The sequence below is a fragment of the Dasypus novemcinctus genome, chromosome 2 (genome assembly GCF_030445035.2).
Source record: "Dasypus novemcinctus isolate mDasNov1 chromosome 2, mDasNov1.1.hap2, whole genome shotgun sequence".
In the NCBI taxonomy this organism is placed as follows: domain Eukaryota; kingdom Metazoa; phylum Chordata; class Mammalia; order Cingulata; family Dasypodidae; genus Dasypus; species Dasypus novemcinctus.
The window spans coordinates 179,193,204-179,206,947 of record NC_080674.1 but is presented as its reverse complement, the minus strand read 5'-3'; the positions used below and the strand labels follow the sequence as shown (position 1 = coordinate 179,206,947).

Sequence of the window (13,744 nt, the reverse complement as noted above, 5' to 3'; positions counted from 1 at the left end):
CGGTTTCTTCAACTCAAATGCCTAATTCTCCATTGTCAACTCTCACACCATCCATTGTCACTGAATTCCCGTGACAGAATTCAGGAATCCTCTTCTACCTAAGAGGCTCAGAGTCTACAAGACTTGGAAAAAGGGATGTCATGGCTTTGCTGTGAGAACAAGAGCGTTTAATTCTCTTCCCTGAGAGTCAGTTTCCACTTTGCACGAGCGGCTAAGCTGAAGAGTCCCTGCGGGCTACATGGGAACAGTAGGAAAGAGCATGTGTTCCCAAAGCGGTTTAACCTTTCAAATCTTGCCCCACAGTCAAACTGAGCGATAATAAAATGAATAACAACTATCTGTGGCTCACGAAGTTGGTGAACTAAATAACTTACCAAAAAAAGTGCTTAGCAGAGAGTCTGGCACATAGAAAACATTCAAGCTCATTATTATATACACTATTATCATCATCATCACGCAACCCCAACATATAAGGTGTCTTAAGCAAGGGGTTCCTTTGCGAATTTTAATCCACAAATCTACTTAATAGTCTGTATAAAGGTCAGCTCTAGAGCCTTGAATTTAGAACTTTCCAAGGAACAATTAGCAGGCTTCGTGCCTCAGGAGGAAGCCTGCCACTGGTTAGGACAGCCATGACGGGGCTTGCAAAGAGTTCCTTGCCACCTATTCTCTTTCAGCGGCGGGGCGAGGTCGGAGCCCTACGCCGGGCAGCCCCTCTAAGCCATCATTGGCCGTCTCGTCGCTGGCGTGATTAAGGCCCCGCCCCCTCACTCTGGGCCCACTCTGAGGCGATCTCCGGAAGCGGTGGGGCCTCAGAGGAAGGGCCGTGATGCATCCTGGGGTTTGTAGTCCATCTTCGCAGCTCTAACCAAAGAGCAGGGCCTCAAGATCCAGAGAACTACAAACCCCAGCAACGCGGCGGAGAACGGAGAGAGGGGGGACTCTCATCACGTGGGTGTTCGGCCTGGGCGGGCTGCTTCTCAGGGCGGCGGCGGCGGCGGCGGCTCCCGGGACCGGGGCCTTTTGTTTCGAGCAGCTGCGGAGGGCCCCGGAGCGGCGAGTCCGCGGCCTTCCCAGCTCGCCCGGTCCCGGCCGCCCTTTGTGGAGGTGGGAGGTCTCCCCCAGGGCCAGGCGTCGCCTTAGGCGCCGCCGCCCCGCCCCAGGCCCGCCCCGCCTGGCCTGAGGGGAGGGACCGGCCGGGCCTAAACGCGCGGCCCGGCCGCCGCTGGAGTCGCCGCCACCTCCCCGCCGTGCGTCGGACCTGAATCTGCCTCTCGCCCTTTAGGCCGACGACATGAAGATCAAGGATGCCAAGAAACCCTGTAAGATATGGGCTTGGGCCCGCCGGTTTGGGAGATCGCCCTTGAGCCCCGTCCGGGAGCCCTTTTGGGGAGCGGCCTGGCTCCCACTTGTCCTCCTGGTGGGCGCCTGGAAAGAGATGGGGGCGGAGGGACCAATTCAGCACCCGGTTCTAGGCGTCCTCCCATCCCCCATCCGGGACGACGAAAACCTGCCGCCCCCTTTCCCCTTCCTCCGACTTCCTTCTCGAGAAATGGGAGGTGCAAGAGGGAATTTTTTATTCGAGTTTTACCAAATGAGAACTAGTGCTGTCTGTCCGCTCTCTGTCTCTTCCGACGTCAAATTGGGAAGGGGTAATCATGGCTGTCAGTTTGCGCACGGGGGGCGGGGGTCAATTTTCACACGTTTTTACTGATTTCCGGGTTTCTTGCTTGTGTCCTTGACATCCCGGAGGATTTCTGGGAGTTGTCACTGTTGTTATAGTTAGAGCTTTATAAACGCACGTGCGTGCAGCCTGCCAGTGTGTTAATTCCCTTGCCTTATTTTTTGTTTTGACTAATGATTAGTTCATGTTTATTTTAGAAAACAGATAAAAAAGAGGAAGATTAAAATCACTGGTATTCCGGTCACCCAAAGCTAACTATTAATATTTTGGTGAAGACCCATAAAGATTTTTTTATGACTAGAAATGCATGTACTTTTATTTAAAACATTCTTACCATGCTTTAAGAAAGCAGGTGAACTTTAATTTGCTTCCTTTATTTTTAGCTGTTTAAAAAACCTTTATTCCTGCAAATGGCTTATTTAATCATTCAACCATTGTGATTTTCATACTTGAAGTACATTCTTCTGGAACAACGAGGAATGTGGGGATTCGTGCTCATATCTTAGGGTTTTGTTAATATTTTGTAGTTTCTGCAGTGTTTTCGTATATAGTGTCTCATGTGATCTTCCCAACAGTTCTAAGAAATGCCCAGCTATAAAACAGGGTACTGACACCTTCCCTGCCTGCCCCTGCCCATCAGGGTTCTTGTAAAATTTTACAGGAAAGGCAACACAAAAAGCACTGGAAATACTGTTAATTGTTAATTCATTTATGAGATAATTTTGTCTTCATTTTTCAGGTGAGGAAATTCAGTGTGCTCCAGAGTAACTCCAAGGTTACACCACCCAGCTATGTACTAATGATGTTCAGGGCCCCAAATCCCCTGACTCATAATCCAGTATTCTTTCTCCTGCACCCATAGGGCATAGTTTAAATACTCTCATAGTCTAAGCATAAGCCTTTCTGATCAGATAGTTTTATCTACTCAAGAAGAAAAATCTTTAATGATGATTTAATTAAATGAAGAGTTCTTGTTCAGGGAGTCTGAAATAAAGTAATATAGAAACACTTCGAATTTACATTTGCTAAATTAAATTAATGCATTTTGAACAGGTGCAGTAATGTAGAACACTTGAACATCATCCCTCAGTGCATACATTTTCTCTATTTAGAATTTCCATTTAGCTAAATGAGTATGACAAATTCTTATTCTGACTCTTGATGTTATTTTCTTTTTGCCATAATAGTGATTTGATTATTTATATTTGGGCCAACTAGTAAGTATGAATACCACCTCTGTCACCGGTGTTTCAGAAAAGACTGTAGTGATTGTTATTAAAAGTTTATAAAATAAACTTTAGTTTGAGAAATTAAGGAACCGCTATTTTTTGCTTTTGTTTTATTTTTGTTTTAAAGTAATTTGCTTGTGAGAACATTAAAACAGTCATGCTGAAAAGCTAGTTTGTGTGATTTGGAAGTCTAAAATAATGTTTCCAGTTTTTTATATGTAAAATATTCATAAGTGACTTTACTGCCTGCTCAATTCTTTATGTTAAAATCAAGAGCATTTTATTTTTCTTTGGGTAAGAGTTGAACTATGACCTGTCCTGGAAATAATTATAACTAGAAAGTGTTATTTCTAATTAAAAAAAAAAACAACAATCAGTTTAGCTAAATTTATGTTTGTTTTGTTTTTGAATACTTGTATAGGTTTTTTATTGATTTGTTTTATTTTCTTTTTTGGCTTACCTGTTTACGAAAGTTGATTAATAGGGTGATAGTAAGAGACATGTATATGTACGTGTGTGTTTTTTGATATTATGTAGGTTTTGAGTCTCAAGCCCTGAGGTCCTTGAAGTTGTTAAGACCAAAGAGAAATATATAACATATAAGTATAGTGGCCCCTGTATAGTTTGGCCTATTTGTAAATTGAATCATTACGTAAGAAGTACAGCACTTTAAAAAAATATTGGCTCCAGTCTTCCAGTAAATATTAAGGTGCATTTGAATGGATAGTTTCTAATACAACTTCCTTTAAATGTAACTAATTTCCTAACAGAAAAATATATATCTAAATTTCTTCTAAAAAATTCTAATACCAAAGAGGTGAAGGTGGTTTTTTTCTTAACCCATTTTAACACACCATCATTTTTACTTGGAATGAAAATGCGCATCCCAATTTTAGAATTTTGTTATTAAAAGTGATCTTCTGTAATGTTTTGAACATTTTCAGCAGTTTGAATACTTGTTTTATCTTTATGCCTAAAGAACAATTAAATCATAATTTGGTAAAGGTTCCCTTTGGGCTCCATGGTGCCAAGAGCAATTAAATAGCTCTTCAGTGTTTTTTCTCCAACCCCTTACTAATATTTAGCAAGATTTTGAACTGTTATAAAATACCTTGTTAGAAATTACCGGTCTGCCCTTGTAGCTAGGTATCTTCTGCTGTTTAATCATTTTAAAAGATGATTAGACATGCATGTTTTTCCTTTTGTATACATAATCTATCTGATAAAGAAGATAATTTATAGTAACACTATCTTTGTGGTACTTGGTGATATATTTGTTAACATGTGAGGAACTGATGGTTACTCTCATAGAATCAGGTGAGAAATAGAAGTAGGAGCCATTTTTTTTCAAAGGGTCAGATAAACATCATGAGACATTTTAGGAAATTCGCAGTATCTGTAGAAGGTCTTTTATATTTACCATGATTAAATTAGTACTTAACATTTGCCTTAGTGTAATGTTTTGTTTTTTAAATGTATTTTGCCTCAGTTTCTTTTTTATTCTCAAAAGGAAGTGTTTAGGTTATATACAGTTAAGTAGGCTGCTTATGCACCTGTGACCTACTTTTAGCCTATCCCTTGGCTAGAAGTAAATAAACTATAGATATGTAGATACTTGCTTGATTTCCTAGGAAACGGGTGTTTTTTTTCATGGAACTGTTAGGTGGACCTGTGGTTTGTACTTAGTGCCCTTGTTTTTCCCTCAGATCTTCCTTGCAAATAAGTAAAATTTGAGCTCCATGCTAATACGTCTTTCTCTCTCTCTCTTTTATTGGTAAGTAACAGAATTAAGAACTTTTGTCTTTGTTCTTGCTGCCTCCCACACTTTTGTTTTGTTTTGTTTTCATTTCCCTTTTATTTTACTTTATTTTTTACTTTATTTTGTACATTTAATAATTGAAAATAGAGACAATAAAAAGAACACAATTCAATAAAAACATAGATTTCTCAAATAAACTTTTTGAATGGTGATTATTTCTCTGGCTTAAGGAAATGAGCTTTAAAACTGCTTAATTGAAATGATCTCTATGCAAAAGGAGACTATTAACTTTTTTTTTTTTTAAACTGGATCCACTGACAGGGCTGAGTTCTCTTTTAGTTCCTACCTTCCTGATAGTAAGAAGAAAATTTCATAATCAAGGTCTGCTCAAAATAGAAGGGGCATGTCACTTTCTAGTTTGCATATTATTATTACTAAGAAATTCACCGCCTGCAGTCTAGCATCTCTTGTTAACCTTTGTTTACAAATAGCACCAAAAGAACAGATATAGCTAACAAGGTGAATTTGAGATGAATCTTGGGATTTCTGTATTATTGGTATGAGAAAAGCCTTTCTCCATGAGGAAATAATCTGTAAGGAAGTCATATAGTTTTTCCAGTTTACAGCATTTCATAGAACGTTGTTTTTCTAGTCCAATATACAAACATGTGGGTTACACAGAGATTTAGAATTTAATGGCAGGGTTCTGGGTTTTTTTTAACAAACCAATTTTTGGATACATGTTAATAAAGCATACAGTTCATCCAAAGAGTACAGTCAGTGGTATTTGGCATAATCACATATTCTATTTCTTAAAATGATGGTGAGTTCCTGGTTGTTGATGGTTATGTTTTGCACATTTCTCTTGAATATTTATAAGTTCTTTTGAATGTTTGTAAATGTCAATATTTAATGTAACTTAAAACAAATGAGAAATTTATAAGGTATTAAATGTAATATATGTGTGAAATTATATAGCTCTGTTGAAGAATATTTTCTACTTTCGTGTAATGTTTTCTTTGTGCATTAAGTCTAGTCATTTCATGCAATTCATGCATTTCAGCATGCCTGAAAAGTCTTTTAAAGAAACAGTAGAAGTCTTATTTTAATTATAATTACACCAGAGAAAGTCATTTTCTTTCTCTGGGAAAGACTGAGTAAACATTAACTTTCATGCACTCCAGACTTTAAAAGCAGAATTACATTCAAGGGAAGTGAGGGGAGAAGTGGACCGCCACCACATAGAAATTAGTGGTTCTACTGCCAGATGAAGGCATATATTTTGGAATTGTCTAGTGTAAGTTCAGGGGATCAAAAACTTAAGTGCTCATGTGTAGCTTTAGAAAAGTAGATAATTTCTTATTCTCCAATACTTTATCTATAAACTGGAAATAATTTCCTAGACAGTATCGTTCCTTTGAAACGGAATTAATGATTTTGTGTAATAATTAAAAGTTCTTCATCTAAGTGTTAATTGGGGTTTCTTTTCTTTCAAGAATTGCAATATTCAGGTATTTATAAACTTGGGAGCAAAGCTTGTGACTAAAAATGAAAATAGGACGAATTTGAACAACTAACTCTTTAGCTTTGTGGTTTGCTCCTTGAGTTACATTTTTATTTGCATGTGTATTTTGACCTCTACATTTGCTTGACCTGAGGCACAGAAACAAAAAAGCAAACATTGATTGATTCTTAATTATTTTGAATTTGGGAAAATAAGGATTTTTAGCTTAATCTCTCTCTCTTTTTTTTTTAAGATTTGTTTATTTTATTTATTTCTCTCCCCTTCCCCCCTGCCCTGGTTGTCTGTTCTCTGTGTCTGTTTGCAGCGTCGTCTTCTTTGTCCGCTTCTGTTGTTGTCAGCAGCACGGGAATCTGAGTTTCTTTTTGTTGCGTCTCTTGTGTCAGCTCTTCGTGTGTGTGGCGCCATTCTTGGGCAGGCTACACGTTCTTTCCCGCTGGGTGGCTCTCCTTATGGGGTGCACTCCTTGTGCGTGGGGCTCCCCTACTCAGGGGACACACCTGTGTGGCACAGCACTCCTTGCGCACATCAGCACTGCGCGTGGGCCAGCTCCACACGGGTCAAGGAGGCCCGGGGCTTGAACCGCGGACCTCCCATGGACGCCCTAACCACTGGGCCAAAGTCCGTTTCCCTAATATCAGTTTCTAGATGACATAAAAGCACAGTGTCTGTTTGGGGTCTTACTGCCCCTAGATTCCCAAATTATGGTCTTAAATCTTATTACCTAAAAGGAAAAGTTTCATTTTTAGGTTGCCCCTAATGTAGATCTGGATCTGCAATTTGGGTTTCAGATATAAAAACAAATCAGGAAAGCAGATGTGGCTCAAGTGATAGAGCTTCCACCTACCATATGGGAGGACCTGGGTTTGATCCCTGGGGCCTCCTGGTGAAAAAAGAAGAGAAAGCGTGCCCTCGCGGCAAGGCAGTGTCCACCCAAGTACCCACATGGTGAGCCAGTGCCCCGCACAAGTGAGTCACGTGGTAAGATGATGCTATATCAAAGAAGAAGGGGAGAGTCAAGGTGAAGCACAGTAGAAACCAGGAACTGAGATGACAGGGAATCTCTCCGCATCAGAGGTCTCCATAATCGAATCCCGGTGAATCCTAGAGGACAGAAAATGAGAAGAGAAGACAACACAGACAGCAAAAACAGCAGGGTGGGAGGAGGGGAAGGGGGGGATATAAATAAATCAATCTTTAAAACAAAATCAAAAACAAACCAGCTATTTCTCTAGATCATGAGAATTATTCCTTATATTCAAAATCATTTACTAATTTTGGTAAAAATGTAAATTCTGAAATGGAGCTATGTATAGAATCCTGTGTCATTGAATCATATGTTCCTCATCCTCTATTGGTACACAAGTGTCAAATAAGTAAAATCAGACATGAAGTAGACATTTTAGAGGGAATTAGTTTTCCTTGACAGTTTTCCCATAAAAATGTTAAATACACTTTGCTGCTTTACATTCTGTATCCGTGTACTAAATGAAACAAAAAATGTGACTTAAGTATCGTGTTCTTTTTGAGTCACTATAATAATCATTAAGAACCCAGAGGATATACACAAATATTCTAGGATGGAATCCTGCCTCTGTCACTTATTAACAGTTTGACCTTAAGCAATTTAGTAATTTCTTTGCTTCCTATCCTTGTGTGTAAACTGATGCACATAGTAGGACAATGCTACTGTTAGAGGTATATAGTCACTTCTTAGCATATTTTGGCAGATTGTGAGCTCTCTGTAAATATTAATTGTAGTCCTATGGAAAACTGATTTAGTTGTGCTTTAATTAGAATATTTGTAATTCATAAAAGTACAACTTTCCCCCAAGCTTTGGGAATAGTGGTAAAATACTACCTCATATCTTTATAAGGATTATTATGACCAATAAATGGTGAGGAAATCATATTGTAGAACTGAATGTCATTGCATGAAGAGATCTTAGAGGTGACCTAAACCAGTTATTCTCAAATGCCACACAGAAGTAGCTATAGAAGAATCACCTGGAAATAGATATGATAGATGTGTGTGTACATATTTTTAAAAAGTAGATTCCCCAAATCTCACTCTTAAAAGCTATTGTCTAGGACCTCTGGGGTAAGAGCTGAGGAATCTAATTTTTAAATGCTACCTAGGTGATTCTGATCTTATACTAGAGTTAGAATGCCTTAGCCTTAATTACAGGCTAATCTTAAGCACTTCTTGCAGTCTGTTCCACACACTGCCTCTAACTAAGCTTTCTAATTTGCAGCTATGACTGTAGTACTCTTTGTGCTACAGTGTCAATAATGCCCTTCCATTGCCTGCAGGTTTAAGTCTATAAGCTTAGTTTAGGCTAAGGGCATGAAAGGCCCTTTGGATTGACTTGTACCTACTTCTTCATCCTCACGTCTTTTCCTAGTTTGTACCCTAATATGACTTATGCTTCTTTGCATTCTGATAGGCTATTTTATTTAGTATTCCTTCTAGTCTATACATTGCAGATACTTTTGTTTAACCTATCTTGTTCTTGTATATACTTGTATTTATATTCCTTTTTAGATTGAATTCTCCTAGAAAGCAAGAATTTTATCTTACTGACTTTACTTTCTCATTCCCCGACAGAGAAGATGGCTTGGTAATTATTTACTGAAGGAAATTAAGAAACTAAAATACAGAGATGTGAATGGCTTTTTTTTCCCAGTGAGAGAATACGGAGTTCTAAACTTGATCGTTCCACCACACTGTACTGCCTGCTGAAATCTTTGTCCCTCAATAGACTTACCTTCAATACTCTTAACAGCTAATTGCATTAACCAGATGAACCAAAGAAACCTAACATGCTTAACAAGCAAAGGAAAAGATTTCTTTTTTAAGAAGGCTACTTTTCCTTTGGGCTACTTGAAGCGATTATAGGCTAATTATATTAAATTATTTATAGAAACAGATTTTCAAGCCCTAGGTGATGACTTATTTATTGAAATAAAATTGTTCCAAATTCTTTCTATTCTCTGTGTTCAATGATAAGTATTTAATAAATGAGAAGGAATCCCTACCAGACCAGGAAGTAAAAGCTTTGGGCCAGCCCTAAGGATCCTGTGTTTGGATTTGTAGAACATATACAAGTAACAATTTGAAGGGGAAAAGGTAAATGATACATAGAAGATACTCTGTGTTATTGAAAATAAAATTTAACTAATTCAAGTTTCTAGTTTGCATTTCCCAAATCAATATATTTATTTATTTTTTATATCCACAGCTTTCCCATGGTTTGGCATGGACATTGGGGGAACTCTAGTAAAACTTTCATATTTTGAACCTATTGATATCACAGCAGAAGAAGAACAAGAAGAAGTTGAGAGCCTAAAAAGTATCCGGAAATATTTGACTTCTCATGTAGCATATGGATCCACTGGCATTCGAGATGTACATCTTGAACTGAAGGATTTGACACTTTTTGGCCGAAGAGGGAACTTGCACTTTATCAGATTTCCAACCCAGGACCTGCCTACTTTTATCCAAATGGGAAGAGATAAAAACTTCTCAACATTACACACGGTGCTATGTGCTACAGGAGGTGGTGCTTACAAGTTTGAAGAAGATTTTCGTACAGTACGTATCTGTTAGTCAAATTTTAATATACATTTTGTTCAATATGTGGCTAGATTCCATGTGTCATGCTCCTTAGGTCAGTTCCCCTTCTAATACATAGGATGACTAACCTTTGGTTTGGGGCATTTAAACACCTTTTTAGGATGACTCAAAATTGCCTAGATTTGGATCACAAATTACATAATGTTCTTACACATAATATTTGGTAAAACCTGCTATAAGGCTAGGGCTCTGCTTCAAAGTGACAAGGGAGTGGGGGGCTTAAAGAATTCAGTAGTTTGCAAAACCAAGATATAAGTGGGGCTTGAATTATTTTCACTATTTCCTACATTTATTTGCATGGGTTTTTTAAAAAATTATTATTAACTCAAAATCTATATAGTTAATATAGTCATCTTTCCTAGGGCCATCTCCTTCCCAAACCCCAACTGAAGCCAGTGTCTTTTGGTTAGTAGATACTTGAATGAAATGAATGAAAAGCCCTGTTACCCCTTTGTTCCTGGTTGTACAGCACCAGCCCTACCATGTTCCTGTCTCAAAAGGGGTGGTTTGGATATGGCAGGAGGACTTTGTGAGTATTGATTTGAGTTGGGTTTGCCAAGCTTCTCCTTTCAATTAGAATAAAGATTGAAAAGTTGGTATCTAGGGTGACTGAGATTTGTTATCCTTGAAAACATGCATGTGGGCCATTACATTTCTCAAATTCATTTAAGAAAATTCTGTTAATAGAACATAAGTGAACACTTTCGTGGCTCTCAAGTGAGCCCCCTTGTAATTTAAAATAGTTGATTAAGTTCCAAATTTTTGTTTTGATTTTTTTCCTGTGGATGGATAACACTGCTTTGTATTCATTTTATCTTTATTTGTGTATGTTATTTGAACATAAATTTCATGAATTTGAGACCAGTTTGTTTGGTCATGTGATATTTCAGGTTTGCCAGTATGCTTTCTAGAAGCAGTGTCCTTGAAGCCAGCTTTCACCTGGCCATTGAAGATAATAAACTCCAAAATATGGCATTCTAATTTTTTTAAAAATGTGTCAATATTTTCTAGTGATGAAATTCTTTATAATGTTTGGAGTTTTTTAATTGATATTCGGTCACTGATTAAGCAAATATTTGAGCATCTACTGTGTGTCAGGTACTGTGCTAGACATTTGGAGAACAGAGTCAGGAATGAGACACAGACTTAGCCCTAAAGAGTATAGTGTTCTACACCAGACAGTAAGTTATAAGTAAAAATACAATGCATTATAATTGATGCTATTCCTATGAAAAGAGTTGCCATGGTAACACAGGAGTAGGCGCTAACAAATCTTAATAGAATTGAAAATCTTTTTGGAGGAAGTGATGTCTAAACTGAGACCTTTTATATAACATTTTGTACTTTCCTAAACTGAAATGAATTTGATAATTTCAAACCTAATTCCCAGACTATAATATACAGGCAGGGAGTTAAGGTATTTGTCAGTAGGTAGATTGTTATGATCACACCAGAGAACAAAATGAAACTAGCTAGATGCTTGCAATTATGCATAGATTGATCATGAGTACTAAAACTACAAATGCTAGATGAACATGGTATGTTTTATTATAGAATCAAATGCCATGAGTAGCATTATTGGTGACAGGACTTTCCAAGATGCTCAACAACACTTGGTAAAATGCTAAGCAATACAAAAGCACGGTATTCCCTCAGTTTATTTGGTGGTTGCATTCCTGGTGAATTAAGTATATATTAAAATCATATAAAGAATGCTTTGTGTTTAGATAGATAACTATTTATATAGGCTCAGATAATTACAAACAAAACACATCTATGTAAGTGTTACACTGAACACTCAACTGTTGTGCAGGGATGGGGTAGTTCTTTGTTTTGCAGAACTGCCTCATCTATTGCAGGATGTCTGGCATCCCTAGCCCCTGTTCACTAAATGTCAGTTTGGTCCTCCCTTCCTCCCTATCTGTTTGAAAACTAAAATGCCTCAACAGATTTCCAGAATGCCCCTAGAGGTGCTATCACCTCTATTGGGAACTACTGAACTAGGTAAAGTCCCTAAGAGATTTTGACACAAAGCTGGTGAAAATGTGTATCATAGATGATTTTGAAGTTTTAGAAAGTACATGAAAATTATACTGGACAGCTGAGTCAAGTATTTTGAATGGGTTCCCTTTTTTCACATAAATATGCTTTTCTTTTTGTATTTTTAACAGATTGGAAACCTCCACCTGCACAAACTGGATGAACTTGACTGCCTTGTAAAGGGCTTGCTGTATATAGATTCTGTCAGTTTCAATGGACAAGCAGAGTGCTATTATTTTGCTAATGCCTCAGAACCTGAGCAATGCCAAAAGATGCCTTTTAACCTGGATGATCCCTATCCACTTCTAGTAGTGAACATTGGTTCAGGAGTCAGTATTTTAGCAGTCCATTCCAAAGACAACTATAAACGAGTAACCGGGACAAGGTAGTATAAAAATCTTTTTGATCTTATTACAGCCTTCAGATTGTATTATACACAGAAGTTATGAAATCAATGTATTATTGTTGGTCTTACCAGGAAAATAACATTTGTACAACAGCAAAAAATGTAGATATGTAACTGTAAATTGAAATGTTGCATATAATCTTTCTGTAAGGTATGTGTTTTAAGACTTAGCTATTAGCTATGATCATTAAATATTTGTTAGCCTTAATTAGCATCAAAGTTTCCATATGGTAAGAGCAAATATTTATTTTTATTAAGGCAACATATAAAATATGCCATTTTAACCATTTTTAATTATATAATTCAGTGGTATTACATTTAAAATATTGTGCTACTCACCACCATTCATTACTAAAATCTTACCCAAAGCAGGACCTCTGTTAATAGTTACTAAGCAATAACTATTCCTCCTGCTCGAGCCCTGAGTAACCTCTAATTTACTTTCTGTCTCTGAATTTTCTTATTCTGGGTATTTCTTATAAGTGGATTCATGTAATAGTTGTGTTTTTGTGTCTTACTTATTTCATTTAGCATAATGTTTTCAAGGGTCATCCACTTTGTGGCATGAATCAGCATTTATTCCTTTTTATGGCTGAATATTCCATTATTTGTATATACCACGTATTGTTATTTGTCCATTGATGGCCACCTGTGTTGTGTGTACCTTTTTGGCTATTGTGAATGATGCTGCTGTGAACACTGGTGTACTAGTATCTGTTTGTGCCTGCTTTCGGTTCATTTTGATGTATACCTAGGAGTGGGATTAAGAGTGCCAAAATTTTTTACGGTGGCAGTAACATTGTGAGCTCTTCATAGGTTAACATTAATCTTCCAAATATCCCATAAAATGTTCTGGAATATCTCAGATACGAGTGCAAGATGAGATTGGTGTTTTTCTTGTGATTTGTTACATATTTCATCAACTATTAAGGAGAGGCAGAGAGTACTACTGCTTTTTTTAATTGAGGGGCAAAGACTTTGGAATACTTTAGACTTGTAAAAAAATCATTTCAGTCTTAAAGTACTATTCCTATTTAAATTATGTTTAAATTTAATTAGTAGTTTATGTCAATATAGGTTAAAAATCTACCTCCCATGTAATTTTCTATGCCAAAGATTTAGAAAGGCAAGTATTACCTATTTAGTTACTTTTAGTAAGTAGAAATTCATCCTGTCAATTCAGGAATAGAACCTGTAAGAAATTAAGATGAATAGGGAATAGAGGTTTTGTTTTTTTGTTTTTATAAAGATTTATTTTATTTATTCAGCACCCCCCCACCCTGTTGTTTGCACTCATTGTCTACTCCCTGTGTCCATTCGGTGTTTGCTCTCTGTGTCTACTCATCTTCTCTAGGAGGCACCGGGAACTGAACCCACGTGGGAGAGAAGCACTTAATCACTTGAGCCACCTCCACTCCCTGCTTTGTTGTGTCTCTCTTTGTGTCTCCTCTTTGTGTCTCCTTGTTA

The 13,744-nt window shown here is 37.5% G+C and overlaps 1 protein-coding gene across 1 annotated transcript in view; it reads left to right on the top strand.

Moving 5' to 3' along the window:
* Positions 1-870: 870 nt before the first annotated feature.
* Positions 871-13,744, top strand: part of PANK3 (pantothenate kinase 3) — a 30,883-nt gene continuing 18,009 nt past the window's right edge. The window contains exons 1-3 of the mRNA XM_004447378.4: positions 871-1,322; positions 9,437-9,789; positions 12,003-12,256. Coding sequence (XP_004447435.1) covers positions 1,295-1,322; positions 9,437-9,789; positions 12,003-12,256 — 635 coding nt within the window. The 5' untranslated portion in view covers positions 871-1,294. The remainder of the gene's footprint in view (positions 1,323-9,436; positions 9,790-12,002; positions 12,257-13,744) is intronic.